The 20,585-nt window shown below is 52.7% G+C and overlaps 7 protein-coding genes and 1 non-coding gene across 8 annotated transcripts; 5 read left to right on the plus strand and 3 right to left on the minus strand.

The window, feature by feature from the left end:
* Positions 1-297: 297 nt before the first annotated feature.
* On the plus strand, positions 298-3,225 carry TRK2_0 (Low-affinity potassium transport protein; the record flags this gene model as incomplete). The annotated part of the gene is made up of 3 exons (XM_014693555.1): positions 298-397; positions 486-2,197; positions 2,272-3,225. The coding sequence occupies 3 exons, from the start codon at positions 298-300 to the stop codon at positions 3,223-3,225; spliced, it is 2,766 nt and encodes a 921-aa protein (XP_014549041.1).
* Positions 3,226-3,794: 569 nt separating this feature from the next.
* vps902 (Vacuolar protein sorting-associated protein 9b) lies at positions 3,795-6,080 on the minus strand (the record flags this gene model as incomplete). Its single annotated transcript, XM_066129762.1, has 3 exons — positions 3,795-3,986; positions 4,057-5,722; positions 5,797-6,080. The coding sequence occupies 3 exons, from the start codon at positions 6,078-6,080 to the stop codon at positions 3,795-3,797; spliced, it is 2,142 nt and encodes a 713-aa protein (XP_065985601.1).
* A 1,858-nt stretch (positions 6,081-7,938) lies between these two features.
* G6M90_00g014850 (uncharacterized protein) lies at positions 7,939-9,899 on the plus strand (the record flags this gene model as incomplete). The annotated part of the gene is made up of 5 exons (XM_014693553.1): positions 7,939-8,409; positions 8,478-8,758; positions 8,836-9,082; positions 9,141-9,183; positions 9,238-9,899. The coding sequence occupies 5 exons, from the start codon at positions 7,939-7,941 to the stop codon at positions 9,897-9,899; spliced, it is 1,704 nt and encodes a 567-aa protein (XP_014549039.1).
* Positions 9,900-10,061: 162 nt separating this feature from the next.
* Positions 10,062-10,994, minus strand: G6M90_00g014860 (uncharacterized protein; the record flags this gene model as incomplete). Its single annotated transcript, XM_014693552.1, has 2 exons — positions 10,062-10,394; positions 10,482-10,994. 2 exons carry the CDS (start codon positions 10,992-10,994, stop codon positions 10,062-10,064), a joined length of 846 nt encoding a protein of 281 aa, XP_014549038.1.
* A 1,094-nt stretch (positions 10,995-12,088) lies between these two features.
* Positions 12,089-12,883, plus strand: G6M90_00g014870 (uncharacterized protein; the record flags this gene model as incomplete). The annotated part of the gene is made up of 2 exons (XM_014693551.2): positions 12,089-12,209; positions 12,324-12,883. 2 exons carry the CDS (start codon positions 12,089-12,091, stop codon positions 12,881-12,883), a joined length of 681 nt encoding a protein of 226 aa, XP_014549037.2.
* A 1,529-nt stretch (positions 12,884-14,412) lies between these two features.
* Positions 14,413-15,953, plus strand: BGL1B_0 (Beta-glucosidase 1B; the record flags this gene model as incomplete). Its single annotated transcript, XM_014693550.1, has 2 exons — positions 14,413-14,456; positions 14,561-15,953. 2 exons carry the CDS (start codon positions 14,413-14,415, stop codon positions 15,951-15,953), a joined length of 1,437 nt encoding a protein of 478 aa, XP_014549036.1.
* A 402-nt stretch (positions 15,954-16,355) lies between these two features.
* Positions 16,356-16,437, plus strand: G6M90_tRNA00000011. Its single transcript has one exon. It is a non-coding gene; the product is annotated as a tRNA-Val (tRNA).
* A 1,716-nt stretch (positions 16,438-18,153) lies between these two features.
* On the minus strand, positions 18,154-20,011 carry G6M90_00g014890 (uncharacterized protein; the record flags this gene model as incomplete). The annotated part of the gene is made up of 2 exons (XM_014693549.1): positions 18,154-18,186; positions 18,365-20,011. The coding sequence occupies 2 exons, from the start codon at positions 20,009-20,011 to the stop codon at positions 18,154-18,156; spliced, it is 1,680 nt and encodes a 559-aa protein (XP_014549035.1).
* Positions 20,012-20,585: the final 574 nt, after the last annotated feature.

Below are 20,585 nucleotides of genomic sequence, written 5' to 3' on the forward strand. Positions count from 1 at the left end.
CCTGAGATAGGCCATTACTTACAGCACCCGAAGCGCTCGTGCCCCGGCACCGCTCTCCTACAAACAAGAAAAAAAACTCACTTTCCATTTATTGACTCAGAGTCTGTTCCAACATTGTTGTGGCGCAGCTGCACCGAATCGACATCTTTGAGCGTGAAGAGATCGTGGATGACCTCCCTGCCTTGTCACCTAGGTTCTTCCCGCAAAGACTAATATCCAATCGCCACCTCCTTACAATCTCTTACATCGTCCCTCCAAATTTCATATATACACCTTTACCAACCTCGCTCATTCATCATGTTCGAAACAACTATATCCTACGTTTGGGGTCAGCTCAAGGCTGCCAAGCCTGCGTTCATCTCCAAGAAGCCCCATTTCAGCTTCATCACTGTTCACTGTATGTAACATAAACCCACTCAAGAGCCTCCCCCCTTCTGAATTTGTTGAACTGAGAGCCGACTTACTGACTTGGCCAAATATGGTAGACTTTTGGATCATTGGGGCAACCATCGTCGGCTCGATTGCCATGTTTGTGGGAGGCAAGGGCGAATTAGCTTACATTGATGCGTTGATGTTTGCTAGTGGTGCGAATACGCAGGCTGGGTTAAACCCTGTCGACGTAAACCGCCTTAATGGATTCCAGCAAGCTATGATCTATCTGTTCTCCGTGACGTCAAATCCCATCACTCTCCATGGCTTTGTGGTATTTCTGCGTTTATACTGGTTTGAGAAACGTTTTCGAAGCTGGGCACGGGAGATTCGATCTCGACGCCGAACTCTGACCAAATCAAAGTCAAAAGCCCGAAATGATGTACACCTGGCTGAACAGGGCGTCAACGGTCGAGACATCACGCTCATGCCACAAAATGGCCGAAAACAGAGGATCACGAATGACGGTATTCTGCTGGACGATGGCCATGAAACCCAACACAACGCTGAAGTTGCCAACAAGAGTGATGAAAGCGACACCACAACCGCCACAGATGATCAGCCAAAGCTATCTGAGCCCAACCATCCGGAGAAATCAGACGGTTCGCCCCAAGACCATGGAGCAGGTGAAAATCGCACGACTAGCCTTCCAGGCCACACGGCCATCACTTTCGCAGACACTGTCAAAAGAAGTGACGGCTTAGGTGATGAGGAAACTAAGTTTCCTCAAAGACGAACGAATGCAGAACACATTGCAATTCTGGAGAGACAGCGCAACCAAGACGATGATGAGGTCCTTCGCATCCCTGGCCCGCGCGATGCAGAACGTGGATTAGGTCCCAGACGACTGGAAGCAAGTGATATGGACGAAGATGATAATAGACTTGCACGGTCTCAGACAGCAGAAACCTTTCCAGGAGGCGTCGCTCAACCAGGACGTATACGCGAACGGCAGTCAACAATCGTCATTGCCGAACCTGAGAAGCATCATCGCCGGGAAGAGATAGAAGAAAAGGCCAAAGCAATTGGCGGTACCATGGATGCCCTGAGATATCGCAAGCCCCGCATCTTCAACCCTTCGCAGAATAAGCATCACGAAGATGAAGAAGATGGAAGACGTACCAGGCCGGTCCGCACGCGCACACTGGACAACATCCGTTCCGTGTTGTCCAGTTCCAAGACTGAGGATATGCCATATCTCTCCTATACACCTACCATGGGTCGAAACTCCAACTTTGTTGGCTTAACACTTGAACAACGCGAGGAACTTGGTGGTATTGAGTACCGTTCGCTGAGGACACTTGCAATCGTTCTTTTAGTCTACTTTTGGGGGTTTCATCTTGTGATTCTGACTTGCCTATTGCCCTTTATACTCCATAATGACCATTATGGAGACATTGTGGTTGCTGATGGCGTGTCAAGAACTTGGTGGGGTTTTTTCACCTCCAATGTTGCCTTTATGGACGTTGGCTTTACCCTCACTCCTGACAGTATGATCTCTTTCAACACATCTGCCTTTTGCTTGATGGTAATGTGGTTTTTTATCATTATCGGAAATACAGGTTTCCCGGTAATGCTACGCTTTATCATTTGGGTTGCCGCCAAGCTCGCCCCCGTTGGCTCGGGAATATGGGAGGAACTTCGGTTTCTACTTGACCACCCACGTCGCTGCTTCACACTGTTGTTCCCATCAGGTCCGAATTGGTGGTTATTTTGGATTCTGGTTGTGTTGAACGCTGTCGACTTGTTGTTCTTCATGGTTCTCGACGTAAGTGACATCTGCTTAGCTACTGTCTCCCACTCCCCTTTCATGTCAATTAGCTAACGGCGAACCTAATTTAGCTTGGAGGTGAACCTATTGCTAAGCTGAGCGTTAGCAATCGGGTTGTCATTGGATTCTTTCAGGCTGCGTCTACAAGAACAGCTGGGTTCTCTGCCGTTGCCATGTCAGAGATTCATCCAGCAATTCCAGTTCTATATCTGATCATGATGTACATTTCTGTCTTCCCCATCGCCATTTCCATTCGTCGCACCAACGTCTACGAGGAAAAGTCTCTTGGCATGTACCAGCCGAATCATGTGGAAGACGACCAGGATGCTAGTGCTCTGTCGTATGTTGGAACTCATTTACGTCGCCAACTATCCTTCGATTTGTGGTACGTCTTTCTGGGATTTTTCATCATCACTATCAGTGAAGGTGCGAAGATTGTGGCCGGCAGATTCTCCTTGTTTGACATTTTATTCGAAGTCGTGAGCGCTTACGGGACCGTGGGATTGAGTATGGGTGCTGCCGGAGTCAATGCCTCTCTGTGCTCTCAATTTTCTGTCGTTGGCAAGCTGGTTATCGTGGCCATGGAAATTCGCGGTCGTCATCGTGGCCTGCCCTATGGTCTCGACAGGGCTATTCTTCTGCCTAGCGAATCCAGATTTAGGAAAGAAGCAGAAGAGCAAGAAGCCGCATTGGCGAGAACCAATACTGCTCTCACACATGCCACTGCGTCCGGCATTCAGCATCAAGACATCAATTTGACTCGGACCCGAAGTAAGAGCCGTGAGCATGTCCGAGCCAACAGCAACATTGTTGCGCAATTGCTACAACCTGGGCCTGCCGTACACCGAGAGGGCCCATCACATCAGCGCATGAGCTCTAAAGACTCCCATGGTCATCCTTTCGGGTCGATGAGAACCTTTTCTGAGCCTCATCCGGATGACGAGCAAATGGATGAATTGGCTCCTTTACCCAGTTCTGGGTCAAAGCCATGGAACCGGAGAGTAGATTCTGCCCCAGTGTCTTAGGTAGACCCGTGGGAGTCATTACTTGTACGGCAATCATGTATGCAGCCGAGATGACGGTATATTTCACTTATCACATCCTCGCTGGTCTCCGTTCTTATTTTCACTTTGTTTTAGTCAGGATTTTAGATAGAGTTACGTGGGAAACGATACATACAGCACCACTAACCTAGAAAAAAGGGGGAAAGGGACTGGGGTGTTAGAAAGCACATATTTGTTCCGTCATTGGTATTTTTGTTTTCGGGTCGTTGAGGGACAGTCATGGTACATTCGCATGCCCTGAATATGCCTGTAGAAGGTTTTGTAGCAAAATAAAGCGAGCCATAGTGTATTGTGAGACGTCATTTATGATCAACATCTGTCCGCATGTATGTTAATAAGTTTCTGTTGGCTGCTTCCGTTTCCAGAGCACTGGACCATCTCGTTCTATTCTGAAAGCCAAATGATCGCTCCAACACCCGAGCCCAACGTAAAAAAACGCCATGAATAGCTCCATATTCAAGAAAATAAATATTCACGAATCCCGCCTGACCTACTCAGCATGCAAATAACAAAGATTTCGTTGCCCGGTTCTATTTCTCATCAAAAGCGCCTATATTCTTTAAAACACCAGCTAATCGTCGATAGTCTTTGAGCAGTTCCCGGACTTCGCCGAGTCTAAGCTCCCCAGGACCTTGGATCTCCATGAAGCGTTTGTTGGGGGGAGGAATCCTAGGAACGGTGATTTGCTTGGGTGGAAGTGCGGCTGCAATCTCCGGAGACGCCTGTTGCTAAGTGTATCAGTATTTGTATTCATCTGAAAGTAGACAGTCTTGTGAATAAAAGGGAACTAACAGTCGCCAATTCACCGCTGTCCGTGGAGTCCTTGGCAGAAGGCGTGGCTGTGTTACGGCCGAAGCCGCGAATCATGCCAATGCTGGAAAGTCGACCGATGGGGTTCAACGAACTGCCCAAGTTGCGGACGGAATCTAGCATGGCGGGGGCTGTTGGTGTTGCTGACGTGGGTGTGCTTGATGCCCTGGAGTCCTCCGAGAAGCCGGGCTTTTTGGTAGACGAATGGCCGCTTCTGACACTATCCACACTGGCGTCCCGACGACCGCTGATGAGACTGAGTACACGGTCTTCGCGCGCGGAAGGGCGTTTGGGCTGTTCTGTGTCTTCGGAGCCACCTGCGACAGAACTAGTAGTGCTGGCGTTGTCATCCTCATCGGGAGGCGGAGTGCTGACAAGTTTACGAGCATCGTCCAGGGTGCGAGGAACGATGATAGACTCTTTGGGGCTCTCCTGGCGTTCTCGCAACTTGCCTAGGAGAAACGAATAACTATCGCCTAAACTGTTGGAAATGGTCTTGAGTCCCTGGTCTGCTGTATTGAACACGGCACCGCTTGCCGCGCCAAATGCCTGTGCTGGGGTATTGACAAGATCACTAAGTCTTCTGTTGCGTAAAACGTTGGCAGCCTTGAGGCCTGAGGGAGAAGGCGCGGGTTTCGAGGCCGTGACATTGTCAGTGCTAGCCTCGGTAGCACTCTGAGAAGGCGCAGTGATTCCGTACGCCGGTGGGAATGTTTCAGTCTTGGGAGTGCCAACGTGACTGTCTGGCTTTACAGGCCCAGATGGGAGCTCATCATCTCGCAGAGTAGACAGGTCCACCGTCTGAAGGAAACTGATGGCTGCTTCAAGATTTGTTAGACAGTACGCAGCCTCACCAGTCAATTTTTGCTCCCAGCGGAAGTACTGAATGAAATGAAGGTCGCTAATGATGTGAAGATTCTCTGGCGGCAGTGTGATGAGGGTGTATATTAGCATGGGCATGATTTCGTCGGCTGACGCGGACGGGTGCACTTCAGCCAGTGTGTCGACTATGCTCTTGTGAGCAGCTTTCAAGTGATTTGTTTTGGCCAGAGGATATCTAGCCTCGCTCATTCGAACCATATCGGCTCGTGCCTCCCCTAAGGAATGTCTCATTTGCTCTGTCACCTTGGCAGCCATCTCAGGGCTCTGTGCCGCTTCCTCGCCATAGTCCACGCCCAAATCAACAGGGGTAATGCCAACAAGGGCCAGAGCGGCCGTTTTCGAGCGAAGCTTCTCGTCTTGAGCCTCATCTTGTGTAGTTCGGTGACGGTAGATTTTGTTAAAGATGCCCTCACATAGCCGTCGCTCAACAGCTTCCTCCAGCGTGCCTCGCTTTGCCTCTAGTACTTTTCTTGCCCTTTTTCGATTCGCAAGCTCTTCAGCTGTAATCATCTGACGTTCTGTTTCCACCCTGGGCTTATCCTTGGTGCTCAGGGAAGCTGCTTTGGACCGGAGGCGGCTCGCAGCAGACGAGATGGATGATCCTGATGGAGCAGGTGAAATATCACGACTTTGCTTTGTAGCAAGAGCGCTGATATGTGTGGCGATATGGGATGATGCCAGGGCATAGAAGTCCTGGAATAACCTTGACAATTTTTCAATGTTTGGAGGCGTAGAGTGAACCTTGGCGCTTAGTGACTCGATGAAGCTGGTGAATGTTAGAAATAACTTGGGATGCCTGAGATGATTTTAGGGATACCATCGCCCCTGTACTCATCATACCTGTCCGTGAGGGTTATGAGCTCGATTGGCAACTCGTCGAGCTCGACAGACGCTCGTGCGGTCTCGGTAACATCGTCATTTTCACTATGCTCTGCGGTATCGAATGCATCGGGAGCGTCATGGTTGGGTTGCACTTCGGGGATTGATCCATTATGGAATGTATGCGCTCGCTTGGGCAGCTCGAGTCTATCATTCTCGTTTCGATGGGCGGAGTCGGGGTAGGAAGGCATACGAGGAACGCCTTGCCGGATGGCGTCGGAGCCTTTGGAGTTTTGCGAAGACATGGAGTGTTCAGTCGAGGCAACTAGGCATGTGGACTGCGGCCGACGACCAAAATTCAATCCTTAGGCACCAGACCTGCAGAATGGCGGGACGGTTAGAGGAGCTGGAGCTGGAGCTGGAGCTGGAGATGGGAGATGTGAGTGTGGCCCGTAGGAGCGTACATACGCAACGCAGTCAAGATGGCCACTACAATCCAGGAAACTGCTTCAGCTTGTTCCTACAAAGAGTCAAGTGTGACGCCAGGGGGACCCCGCTGACGGGGTTTGATGATGCTGAGGAGCTGACGAAAGCTCCTGAAATGACTCGGACCCGTGGCCACAATCATGCGACCTGTGCGTAGAATACAATGTCGAGCGAGCTAAAAGGCGGACATGTCGCTGTAATTATAGAATACTCTGGCGAGGTAGTGATGGCACGAGGATAGGGTTGAGCGGCAGATGGACGGAGAAGGGTATTTGACTGATGTTGATAACTCTTATCAATGCATTGATTGATTGACAGGTGTGATGGTTGGTGCATAAAGTCCGGTGCCAGACACATTTGGCCAGTGCAAGTGCAGGTGGGTGGCCCCTGGATCGATATGGCCTAGTCGCTGCCTTGCTGCCGGCGCTTGCTTGTGGAAAGGATGGACAGATTTGGCACAGCGCAGGGACCAAAAGACGAGCCCGAACCCGCGACACGATGCGCGTTGGCGGTGCAAGGCGAGCTGCCATGTGGGTAATGCACCAGACGTTGTAGAACTCGAAAGCAAGCTGGGGGGTTTGGCGTATGTACTAGTTCGGGAGTCTGTTCGCTGTTGGTAATTGTCCGGTCTGCTCAGACGGCTCCATGGCAGAAGCGCTTCGAATTCGACACTTTTGAAACGCGCGGAAGGAGCGGGCCATTTCTCAGAGTCATACGTCATTTGCCTGCGCATGCACGCCCTTTTCGCAGCGAGGGCGAACTTTTGCGTCTTTTTATTAGGGTCAACAGAAACAAATATATATAGAAAGAAAAACCTCGATCAATATCATTTTCTGGCATGCAGCATGGTTTGGCGACATATTATTGTCACTGCTACATGTTGTTGGTAGACGCCATTTTTGGTCTGGTTAATCGTCGCGAAAGGGCGCATCAGACGGAGCTGGCTCGGCGGCCGAGGCATACTTGATTCGTTTGGTTGTTGGCGTTCTGTATCGGCCTTAAATAGCTGCGATACTCGTACATGCACAATATAAAACCTGCGCTCAGACCCTGACGATATTTCGGGCAATTTCTCGAGAGAAGGCAACAAAGAGAGGCGTGGATGAGGCGCCCGAATCCTTGCCTCCATCTCTGGCACTCTGCCAACAGAATCCTCCTGGCCAATGGAACGGCCCCGCTTCGGATCCTGCATGTGGTGCGGGCTGGAAGCCGGCGTGGCAAGGCCAAGCTGGGCCAAGCTGGGGTCGGTCGGAACCGCACCCGCTGTCGGCTGCAATAGGCGTCCACTGGTTGGTGCTGTCGCTGCGCATCCAATTGGAAGCTTGACATCGATGTCAACTTGATCGAATTGCCCCGGCTGCGGGGGAAGCTTGCGGCGGCCCACAGGAGAGATTGCGAGATCGTCAAGTGCCCGTGGCCCATCACCAGCCGGCTGTGAGCCGAGCCTCCCAATGGCTGAACCCCGTTACCCGTTAACCGTTTTACCGGCCGGCGTAAACAGTTTCTTTTTTTTTTTCCCTATATTAATGACCGCCACCCTTCCGCCCGATCATCTGCTCCTTGCCCTCCAGTCCTCGTCCCCGTCCCCGTCCACGTCCACGTCCACGTCCCCTTGCGGTTTATATAGCCTTTGCTGCGCGGCTCATCCTTCTCATCTCGTGTCCTCGGCCCATCACCATGTCTGGGCCTCCATCGCGAATTCGATCCATCCTGGGCCACTTGCTTGGCCCTGCCCAACCGCCGCCTCACATTCATCATCTTTCACCGACCTTCTTCCTCGAGCGCGCAGCTCTGGTCGAGCCCAATGCCGACGCAATCTTCCACATAACGCCCAATGGCGTCGCTCTGCGCCGTTCGTACCAAACCTTTGCCGACCGCGCCCGGGGGCTTGCCTACTACCTCAAGAAGCACAAGCTGAGTCGCATTGGCATCTTGGCACCCAACACGCCAGCTTTTCTCGAGTCAATATATGGTATTGTCGCGGGTGGCGGCGTCATGGTTCCCGCCAATTATCGACTGAAGGAGGACGACATTGCTTACATATTTGAGCATGCCGACGTTGATTGCATCATTGTCGACAAGGAGTTTGAGGGGTTGCTCGGCGTTTTCACGAAAAAGCACCCTAATGTGCCATTGATTGTCGACCTGGTAAGCCAGAAACACAAAAAAAAGAAAAGGAAAAGGAAAACTATCTCCTAACCCTTCATCTGTTGTAGGACACGGATGCCACCGAGGGTCCATCTTGCGGCCAGTTCAACGAAGCAATCCTCGAGGGCCTTGCCCATGATAGGGAGCTAGGCGGTCATTCCTGGGCCGGCTTGCAGTCCAAGGCAACCAACGAAGATGATATGCTCGCCATTCCCTTCACCTCCGGCACGACGTCGCGGCCCAAAGGGGTAGTTTATACGCACAGAGGTGCATATCTTGCCGCCATGGGAAATATCATTGAGTCTGGCCTGAATCAAGGGCATTGTCGCTATTTATGGACTCTGCCAATGTAACCACCCGCCCTACATTTTGTTTCCCAACAGGGAACCTACTTGCTGATTTTTTCTTTTTTTTTTTCGCTTCTAGGTTCCACGCTATAGGCTGGACATTTCCCTGGTCGGTCGTGGCTGTGCGAGGATTAAATGTGTGCCTCAGAAAGATTGACTACCCGCTCATTTGGAAGCTGCTGAAGGAGGAGGGAATCACTCACTTCAATGCAGCTCCCACCGTCAATACTCTTCTGGTGGCCGCCAAGGAAGCTGTCAAGCTGCCCAACCCAGTCCAGGTAACGGTTGCGGCTAGCCCGCCGTCTGCTCATCTCTTTGAGTTAATGGTGAGACCAGGTCTTTGTATACCTGTCAATGATCTCCCCCTGCTGATAGTCGTCACAGACCAACCTCAACCTCATGCCTGTTCACGTATACGGAATGACTGGTGAGTATCACCAGCCAAGACAGACCATGTCAACATGCATCTAATCAAGGACAGAAACGTATGGCCCCATCACAAAATGTTACCATCTACCAGAATGGGATAATCTTCCGCCCCAGCAAAAATATGCCAAGATGGCGAGACAAGGTCACGGATTTGTCACCAGTTTGCCCATCCGCATCATCAAACCTGACCAACCAGAGGGTGTTCTCATCGACGTCGCCAAGAATGGTCAAGAAATTGGAGAAATCGTCTTCATCGGCAATATCTGTGCCAAAGAGTATTACAAGGATGCCGAAGCATCTCGGAAGCTCTTTGCCGGCGGCGTCTTACATTCCGGGGACTTGGCCGTGTGGCACCCTGACGGCAGCGCCCAGATCCTCGACCGAGCCAAGGACATTATTATTTCCGGGGGGGAGAATATATCGTCCGTGGCCCTGGAGAGCATGCTCGTCCAACATCCGGATATTCTGGAGGCTGGTGTTGTGGCTGTTCCCAACGATCACTGGGGCGAGGTTCCAAAGGCGTATGTTACGGTGAAGGAGGGCAAGAATATTCGGGGAGAGGATGTCATCTCTTGGGCCAAGAATCAAAGCAACATCAGCAGGTTTATGGTGCCTAAGGAGGTGGAGGTTGTGAAAGAGTTGCCGAAGACCAGCACGGGCAAGATTAAGAAGAATGACTTGCGCGAATGGGCTAAGAAAGGTGCAAAGCGATAGACGGTATACGATTGGAAGGTTTACAGGAGTTGACAGTCGCACCGTTTTTTGTGGTGTATCTTCTTTGTATTTCTGGCTTATTGTGACGGCCCATACCTCTACCGGAAACCCCTTGTTTCTCAACGTTCGTACCATTGCTCGTAACCTCTTCATGACGGTCGTTTATTTCACATTAGCCGGGAACAAAGCCCCCGCCTTACCCCGGTCAAGTCCATCCAACGTCTTCATATCCCCTTCATCCAGTGCAAAATCAAACACATTTGCGTTTTGCTTGATTCTGTCGGGATTGCCACTCTTGGGGAGCGGAACCCAATTCTTCTGGAGCGCGAACCGAATCAATATTTGCGCCGGTGACTTGTCGTACTTGTCTGCTATGGCGCCCAAAGTCGGATCGTTCAGGTGGTCGCCACAGGAGAGCGGACTGTACGCCGCCAGGACGATACTCTTGTCCTCGCAGTATTGAACGATTTCCCGCTGCTGGCACCACGGGTGAAGCTGCGAGATTTTCATATCAGTCTGTCATCTCTCTACCCTGAGAATCCGGCCCCCCACCGGCAGAATGTTTGGTGTTTTCCAACATACCTCGACTTGGTTCACGTGCGGCGGCCAGACCTTTGCGTACTCCTTCATCTCCTCGATATGCTGTGGCCGGTAATTACTCACGCCGATGGCCCTGGCTCGCCCCTCGGCGTGCAGCCTTTCCAGCACGCCCCATAGCTCCTCGCGCGACTCTCGCCCGGTGCCGGGGATGTGAATCAGCAGCAGGTCGACGTACCCGTCCTTGCCGCCTACTTTCTCGATGCTTTCCACGCAGCTCTTGTACGACTTGTCGGGGGAGCCCGCCGATTGGCGAATCTTGGTGGTTATGAAGATGTCTTCCCGCTGGATGGGCGACTGCTGGACGGCGGCCCCGACGTCGGCTTCGTTTCGGTACAGTTGCGCCGAGTCAATGTGGCGGTAGCCGGCCTGTAGGGCATCCAGGACGGCTTTTTGGCAGGATTGTCCGTAAAGCTGGTAGACGCCGAAACCGAGCTTCGGGATGGAGCTGGTGGTGTTGGTGAGGGGTGCGCGGTCTTGGAGTGTGAGTGGTGCCATGGTACGGAGTAGTTGGTTACCTTTTGTTTCGCCTTATCGTGAAGAATGGGAAGGCAGCGAGTATGAAAACAAAAAGGGAAAAAAATTAGGTTAGTTGCGCTTTAAATGTGCCAAAGGAGGCATTATTAATACAAATTGACCAAATACAATACATTGAAACTAGAATTTTAGACGGGTTTCCTGGGGTGTCGGTCGAAGCAGGAGCTTGGGGCAGCAGATCGTCGGCTTCTGCAAGGTGCATGTACTCCGTAAAAAGCATGGAAAGAGCGGGCGCATTCGTCATAGGGAACCACTTTATGCCCCGCCACGCCGCCGGCGGATGGCATCTCCCGAGAGCTGCGAGCCGTCAACTACTTGCGTAGCTGAGCGGCATTGCTCAAGGTGAACGCGGCACCAAGTTGGCAGCAAGAGATACCGAAATGAACGGGGCTGTTGAACTCCAGAAGAAACCGCCAGAACCATATCGTCGGCCCGGCTTTATCCCCGCCAGCTTCAGACCTGGAAAGGGGGACAGCTTGAGGCAGCAACGCAGCAACATTGAATCCCTTTGAATGTGCGCAGGTCCAACTAATGTACTCGACCCACTCTTTTACGATACTTAAAGGTACTCTGTGACTCTGGCAAATAGCTAGTATATTTTTATATTTATATATATCTTAAAATATTATGTACTTATATCATTATATAGTTTCCTAGTAGGTCTATATATTTTTTTATTAGCATTTATTATTGGCTAGGATCCTGGTCTGCTACACCAATTGGACCTGCGCGCATTCAAAGGGATTCAGGTGCTGCCGGCTGGGAGTCACCAGCAAACGACCAGCACTGAGCTCTCGGCGGCCTTCTGCCCCACCAAACAACCCACCATCAGCCTACTTTCGTCACAGATTGGTTTCCACTGCTCCAGCATTTTGCCTCCCTCATTCCACCAGGTGCGACGACCTTCGTTCCGCTTTCCATCGTGTACCGTTCAACGGTTAATGGGAAGCATCTTTTTTTTGACACTTAATCACGAGCTCACACACAGCTCGTCTTGAGTTTGGGGACCATTCCTACGGCTGCAACCATACCATTTCTTATTTTTCGAAACAAACATGAGCACTTTGCGGCCTTTGCGGGGTGGTTGCTTGTGTGGAAGGAACCGCTACATCATTGCTCTTCCGGAGGATGGGATAAATGAGGCACAAGTGCTATTCAGCACGGACAGATCACACCGTGAGTCAGGAGTCCCAATGGTCTTTTCTGTCTAGTCTGCAGTTGACGGGACGGAGAGGATGATGTCTAAATCTCTCTACACATTGTCTTGCGTTGGCTAACAGTGGTTTCTAGAAGAACCACTTGCTACGCCTCTGGCGGCGTACATCCGAGTACCGCTGTCATGGTTACACAGCACGACCTTTGCATTCTTTGATGATGAGACGCACACCATGATTCGACGTGTTTACACCCACCCTAGCCAAGATCACACAAAGCGTCAATTCTGTGGATTCTGTGGCACGCCGCTATCATACTGGTCCGAAGAGCCCAGGAGCGAGGCCGAATATATCAACCTCACATTAGGCAGTCTGCTTCAAGAAGACCTCCAGGACTTGGAGGACCTGGGACTCATTCCAGAAGAGGGCGAAAGCGAGCCAGAGGAAAAGCGGGCGGCCAGCCCAAATCGCGGCATTGCCCTGCGACATTCCTTTGGAGTACCATGGTTCGATGGCATGGTGGATGGCACAAGACTGGGTAGAATGCGTCGCACGCATGGGATTCGACGCTCAGACGATGGTACAGTCAAGGTTGAGTGGGAGATCATTGAGGAGTCGGATGGGCTGGAGAACGATGTTGAAATGGAGACAGGCTCTGCGTCGGGGAAGCGAAAGTTGCAGGACCGAGATGGCTAGAAGGCATCACTGTGAAACGGACTCGGCGACATCGGACGGGGGAGTGCACTCACCGAGGTATTAGCCACGGACATGAGTGAGAAACTTTTTCTGACATGTGCTGTCTTTGGCCAAGGGACGAAACTCAAGTTGACCGGCATGACAAATCCAGCTTTGGCATGATGCAAAGCTCAACAGCTGCATGAGCAAGTCTTGAGAACAGTGGTGGGAACACAGGACCGAGGGAGGTGTGGCGTGGTGGCGTTTATGCGGGAAAGAAAAGAAAAAGAGAAACAACGGACATGTATGAAAAGAACTATGCTGTGGATTACGGAGTACTAGAGGAGATGACGATGTGAATTGATGTTGTTTCATGCAACTTGTTTGGTGTTGGTGTTGTTGATCCCTTGTAGAAGAATTGCGGGATGTCGGCACCATGTCACTCACGCACACTCCGGAGGCAATTCGTAAAAAGGAACAAAGACGGCTGAGAGAGGCGCTTTCAAGGCAGAAGGCAAAAACCCGGGCGTAACGTACTGGGAACATCAAATAGTTTCAAAGCCATGACGACGCCATCAACTCTCCAGCCCGGCACGCGGCCCGCCCCTGACGCCCGCTCTGCCCCTGGACACGGAGAGATTACATGCTGTGAGATGAATCCCGTTGCCTTCGTCCTACTCGGTGCCCGCAGTGTCAAAGCACAAGCCGCGCTTCGCCCGAATGTACATGGGGAGCCCCCAAGCTGACGGTCATCGGAGAGACGGGCCGGGGGGGGTTCGAAAGGCAAACATTCATCATGGTGGCACAAATTGGGGGGGTTGATTGACCCCGCCGCGGGGGGAGGAGCTCCAGATCAGTCAATCGTGCCATTTCATTCATTGTCCAGGGAAATCGAGCCATGTAAGACGTGACGTTGGCGACGTGGGCGACGTTGGGGACGTTGGGGACGTTGGGGTTTGTGACATGGCGGTCGCTGCAAAACCGGTCATGTTTGCTCGAGTTGTCGAGTGGCGCCATGATGGGAATTGCGGTTTTGCCTCTTTAGGCGGCGCGTCATGGCCCGTGACTTCGTGCAGAACCTCCGTGTGCCCTGTGCCTGTACAAGGGTGCTCCGCCCAGCGGTAAGCACTTGCTGCCAATTTGAACCTTGCCGATTGTGATGCTTCTTTGTTTCGTGGGAACGATAGGGCGGCTTTGACGGGCGCAACAACTCCACTCGGTCAGAGTCTGGCGTCTTGTTACTGTTGGTGTCGATCTTTTCTTTCCCTCTCCGGGTTGGCATCTGTCCATTGGGGGTCTGGTCGTCACGATGGAGCAAACTTTGACGCTGGGTATTTAAGATGCCGCTGCCCTCCAGGTGGAATTGCAATGGGGGCAAAAAGGGCCGATTTGCGTTGACGTTTCCCCCCCAGCAAGAAACACCCATCGTATTTTCTGCTTGATTTTTATTTTATTTTTGGTATTTTGCGTTGTGGCGATTTCGTCGTTGTCCGCCGTGGTTATAGATCTCGACACCACCGACCCAGGCAAAACCTCTTCGCTCCGCAAACATGTCCCTTCCAAGCGACTTTCTCTGGGGATTCGCAACAGCCGCGTAACCGCCCCCCCTCCCCCCCTCCACCCCTCCACCATCCCCTCCTTGGCTTCAAATACTCATGGCCTCAGTACATACACAACAAGGTCGCTAACTCGTCCCAGCTATCAAATTGAAGGCGCCGTCGAACAAGACGGTCGAGCCCCCACCATCTGGGACACCTTCTGCAACAGGCCCGGCAAAATCGCCGACGGCTCCTCGGGCACCACGGCGTGCGACTCGTACAATCGCACAGCAGACGATATTGCCCTCCTCAAGTCCCTGGGCGCGACGGCCTACCGCTTCTCCTTGTCATGGACACGCATCATACCGCTGGGGGGCCGGAACGACCCCGTCAATCAGCCCGGTCTGGACCACTACGTCAGGTTTGTACATGACTTGCTCGCTGCCGGCATCACGCCATTCGTCACCTTGCTTCACTGGGATGTGCCCGATGAGCTGGACAAGCGGTACGGCGGGCTGCTGGACAAGACTGAGTTTGGTCTCGATTTCGAGCACTACGCGCGGGTGTGTTTCCGGGCCATGCCCGAGGTGAAGCACTGGGCGACTTTCAATGAGCCGTGGTGCTCGGCCGTCTTGGGATACAACGTCGGCCAGTTTGCCCCAGGAAGGACGTCGGACCGGGCCAAGTCTTCCGAGGGCGACGGCACTACGGAGCCTTGGATTGCTGCGCACACGTTGCTCGTTGCGCATGGCCGCGCCGTCAAGTCGTATCGGGACGAGTTCAAGGCGGCCGCCCAGGGCGAAATCGGCATCGTGTTGAACGGTGACGCCGTCTTCCCCTGGGACCCCGCTGACCCGAGGGACGTGGAGGCGTGCGAGCGCAAGATAGAATTCGCCATCTCGTGGTTCGCAGACCCCATCTACAAGGGCGACTACCCAGAGTCCATGAAGCGCCAGCTCGGCAGCCGCCTGCCCGCCTTCACGCCCGAAGAAGCTGCCCTCGTCCACGGCTCAAACGACTTCTACGGCATGAACCACTACACGGCCAACTACGTCAAGAACCGCCCCGGAACGCCCGACCCAGAGGACGTGGCCGGCCACCTCGACGTCTTGTTCTACAACAAGAGGGGCTTCTGCATCGGCGAAGAGACGCAGTCGCCGTGGCTGCGGCCCTGCGCCGCCGGATTCCGCGACCTGATGGTCTGGATCAGCAAGCGCTACAACTACCCCAAAATTTACATCACCGAGAACGGGACCAGTGTCAAGGGCGAGAACGATTTGCCCATGGAGAAGATTCTAGACGATGATTTTCGCGTGCGCTATTACAACGACTACGTGAGGGCCATGGCGACGACCGTGTCGCTGGACGGCGTTGATGTGCGGGGGTATTTTGCCTGGTCGTTGATGGATAATTTTGAATGGGCCGAGGGCTATGAGACGCGGTTTGGCGTGTGCTATGTCGACTATGACAATGGCCAGAAGAGGTTTCCCAAGAAGAGCGCGCGCTTCTTGGGGCCGTTGTTCGACAAGTTGATACGGAAGGAGGGACAGTAGGCTTGCTTGTTGGATAGGATTAGCACGGACGTCTAGATGAAGTAATATACTATTTTTGACATGTCATCCAAAGGCAGATTTACCATGATGGCTTCTACTTTGCAGGTCAAGGTATGAGTGGTGCAGGGGGTCTAGGCAGTCGATACTGCAGCGAGCAATACATTATTGTGCAATGATATATTTCTGCCGGGTACACATTGCCATGTTTCCCCCAAGAATGCACAAGATGTCGGCTTATATCAACGGTATGTATCTGTACTGCGAAATGGACTAGCGATGTAAAAGATTAGTCGATCAGCTTTACATTGTTCTCGTCCGCTGTTACTTGCGTCATCTTGCAATCAAATTAGTGTCTTCGAATTGAGGCTCATATTCTGTAATAGTGTCGACCACACCATCACAGGTTGAGTAGTGTAGTGGTCAACATGGTGGCTTCACAACAGTGAATGCGCTACAGCCCCGGGTTCGATTCCCGGCTCGACTAAACTTTTTGCCCTTGTTCCTTCCACCACTGCGACCGTGTCGAGCTTCATAAGCCTCTTTTATTCATTGCTTTTTTTTGCTCCTTACCATGTCTGTTTAGGGGCAGGCTATGGGAAACCCGCAACAAGACCAGGGAATCGGGCTGGCAATACGCCCATCATCTCCAACGCCAAAGATCCATCGTCACCATCTACACCTACCCTAGGCCAGGTGAGCGGCGGCCACGCCTTGAGCAACCCAGCAGCACGCCTCAGAAGCCTGAAGCAATGAATCCACGAGTGTTTCTCAGCGTCTAGCACACCATGCACTGTTGCTCGTTTCGCGCGGAGAACTAAGCGTGGCCGCTGAGTGTGGATAAACCCAACCCTCGCACATTCAGAATATATTCATCAAGCTTGTATGCGTGCTTCAAGGCTGCTACGATTATTTCCACCCAAGGAAACTCCAATACCCCGTGTGCGTGATTCGCCAGAGTCGGGATGCGGGCATTACAGCAAGAATGGAATTTGCTGCTTTTGACACTTTACACTAAGCTTTCTCGTTTACTCGGCTGCTTCAGGTCCAATGCATTCCCAAAAGCGGCAACAGACTCGGGTCAAGACGGCCGCGTAAATTAGCTGGAAATATCAAGCACATCTGGCTATGCGCTTTTGGGGGAGAAATCTGGGAAGCTAGCATCGGATTGAGAAAGCCGACGAGAAGAAGATAGAGGCGTACTGTATAATGATGGTTCGGAAACGACGAGCAGCATTCGGACATTGTACTCGGCGCAACACAGCCGCCGTGAACCGGCCGTCGTAGGGCTGACTTCAAGAAGCAACCAGAGGGCCGGCCCCGTGTCTCATTGGTGGAAATGTCATTAGCACCGGACCGCATACGAGCTTGACGAATGGGGAAATTCTGCAGTTCACTTTACAAAGAACTCCGCAAGATGGCTTTTTCGGATCCGGGTCCCGAAATCTTGACGGACAATGCCCCGTAACGCTATTCATTTTCCGCGTAGATGCTTGAATCCCATTTACCTGGCAATCAGCACATGACTTGTCAGGAAAGGTGTTTTGCTCTGGCGAATAATACTCATAGAGACCCTGCCTCCATTAACCATGTTGGTGGCAAGAAGGAGCATACAACAATATCCAGCCCCCGGTGCAGTGTTTATTTACGGATATAACTGCACACGTCACCCTTCAACCCTGTTTCCCATCTTCTTCAGTCATCCGAATCGCCGTGTTGGTATACAGCACATGATTTGCATCGTAAACCTCGTACATCATCCACAGAATCGCCTCTCTAAGCGACCCACGATGGCCAGCCGCCTATTTCCACAAGCCAAGTTGGCAGACTTTTATTCACTATTCGACTTGGACGAATGGCCTCGTTTCTTGCTTATTGCGTGCCCGACTAGACCGGTTCATGTGACAACGGCCCATACCACACCCAACACCCGCATTTCGAGGGATCCATGGCTCTGTCTAGCATATGCGGAAAGCACTGCCATGTATACGCCATATAAAAACAAAATTCCAGGTTTTTCCAATAGATGCAATGTCTCTAGGTAATTTTATGGAAAATCATTCCTTCTTCGGTTTGGTGTTTCTGCAATGGCCAGCCGCATGTGAAGGTAGGTCACGCAGCCGCCCACCGTCACCGTACAATATTGTACATGCACGCCTACCCACTCCCCCGGGATTCTTTAGAAGTTGAGCCTTTCTAACAACTAGATGTACTTGTATGGGTTCATAATGCCATTCTGTGGAGATGTTAGCATCGACCTTTTCCCGCTCCTGGCAAGAGAGCGCGGACGCCATGACCAGGGGCATTGTTACACTGCTAACAGAAACAAGAAGAAACAAAACAGGACAAGACAACAAGGCTTGCCGCCAGGGCACAGGCCCAGGTGGCCGATTCGTTGCTTGGGGATGACTTACCGGATCATACAATGTCTTGATCTGCTTCATGAGCCCAATCATGGTCTCATTACGGCTGTAGCCAATATAGTTCTTCTTTGCCAGGCCCAATCCGTGTTCTGCACTGATGCTGCCTTGCCGTTTTTCGATCCATTCGTAGACATAGGGCTCCAACACCTTTTCAACCTCCTTGTCGTACCGCCTAACGGCAATGTTGAGATGGAGATTGGAGTCACCCATGTGGCCGTACCCAAGAACATCCACAACGGGATGGTCATCCGTCTCGCCAAGGAGACCAGCCTCGGAAAGCCTTGCCTTGACATCATGGACAATCAAGTACATTTCCGACAGCGGGATCGAAACGTCATACTTGTACGTCCCACCCCAGTGGCCAATGCACTCTGTGATGCCTTCCCGCCAGCTCCACAGGGTCTTGATCTGAGTAGCGTCCTGCGCAACCACGCCATCGGCAATGACTTCGTTCGACATGACATCTTCCAGGAACTTCTCAAGCTTCTCGTAGTCGTGCTCGCTGTTGGAGCCGCTGGTCTCGATGAGGCAGTAAAAGGGGTAGTCGTTTTCCAACGGCCTCGTCCCACCGCGCACTTGATGGACCAGACGCTGGCTGGTTCCGTCCATGAGCTCAAAGGCCGAGAGAATCTCCGACAGCTGCAGCTTGGCCTCGCGGAATGCCCTCTGTGCCTTTTCGTAAGACTCGATCCCGAACAGGGCGACATTGACCGCGGGCGAGCGCTGGGCGCACTGCACGACCAGCTTGGTGATTATCCCCAGCGTGCCCTCGGCGCCGATAAACAGCTGCTTCAGGTCGTAGCCCGTGTTGTTCTTGCGCAGGGTGCACATGTCGTTCATGACGGTGCCATCGGGCAGGACGGCCTCCATGCCCAGGACGCTGCCGTGAAGACTGCCGTACCGCAGCAGCCGCAGGCCCCCGGCATTCGTCGACACGTTGCCGCCGACATGACAGGAGCCCTTGGCCCCCAGATCCAGGGGAAAGATGTAGCCCCGTTCGGCAACATGCTGATCTGCGACCTCTAGGATGCAGCCCGCGTCCAGCACAAGCGAGCCACTCATCTCATCAAACGAGTGGATGGTGTTCATCCTCCCCATGCTGATGACAATCTCATCAAAGACTGGGATGGAACCGCCCACCAGGCCGGTATTGCCGCCCTGCGGTACCACGGCCAGCATCTTCTCGTTGCAGTACCGGAGGATCTTGCTGACTTCCTCGGTTGACCCTGGCTTCAGCACCAGCCGGCACTGGCCCTTGTACTTGTGCATCCAGTCCTCATTGAAGGGCTCAATGTCGGCGGCAGCATCGGCGTTGATGCCGTCAATGACGGCCGAGTCCTGCCCGATAAGCTGCTTGAAGTAGGCCACATGCTCGGGAGTCAGCTGGGAAAACCTAGAGTCCCTTGTCAAGCCAGGGTACGAATCAGTCGTCAGCTTCGCGGCACGACTCGCTGAAGTGCCGGAAAAGGACCTCGATCCCAAGCAACGAGTTGGCGGCAGCACTGATGAGCGGCAGGCCGAGGCAAGACGAGCTGTGGCCTTGGGAAGGCCGCGGCTGGCCGCTGGGGCCACGAGACTCGAGACGTGGCTGCAGCGTCCATTGCCAACGCCCCGGAGGAGCCTCGCGCGTGTTGCCATGGTTGAATCGCGGCTGCAATGCGGTGGTGCTCAAGGCCTCGAGCGCGGTCAGGAAATGAACTTGGCTGGTCGATTGAGCAAGTCAAGACGGGCCGAGGAAGGCGGTGGGAGCCGGAGCAAAAGACGAATAGAGAGATGTTGTGCAGACGGAAACCAGAGGCGCTCGCGATGTGACAAAAATTACGAGCCCATCGAATTGCGGAATCTGCACATGGACGGTGGATAATCCACTTCGACTGCGTAGAAGGACTAGATACAACTTGACAGCTTCATTTGCTCTCGGGTGGATCCCGTCGCCGCAAACCTCCGACTCCGGCCAGCTTTCGTCCCATACAACCATACGAAGCCACCACATGTTGGAGGCCATAGAGGTTCGCCAACAATTTATTTGGTCCACGGCATGGACCCAAACATCATCAAGGGACCTGTACAGACTCCATCCTGCGTGCGACACCGCGCAAAGAGCGACAACATTTGAAAGCTCATGGTCCGCAGACATACACCACCTCTAGGGCAACCGGCGTCCGACCTTCAATGTCAAGATCTGCAACCTGAGCCGCAGTTTTCCAGCATA

Source organism: Metarhizium brunneum, chromosome 1 (assembly GCF_013426205.1).
Source record: "Metarhizium brunneum chromosome 1, complete sequence".
Lineage (NCBI taxonomy): Eukaryota > Fungi > Ascomycota > Sordariomycetes > Hypocreales > Clavicipitaceae > Metarhizium > Metarhizium brunneum.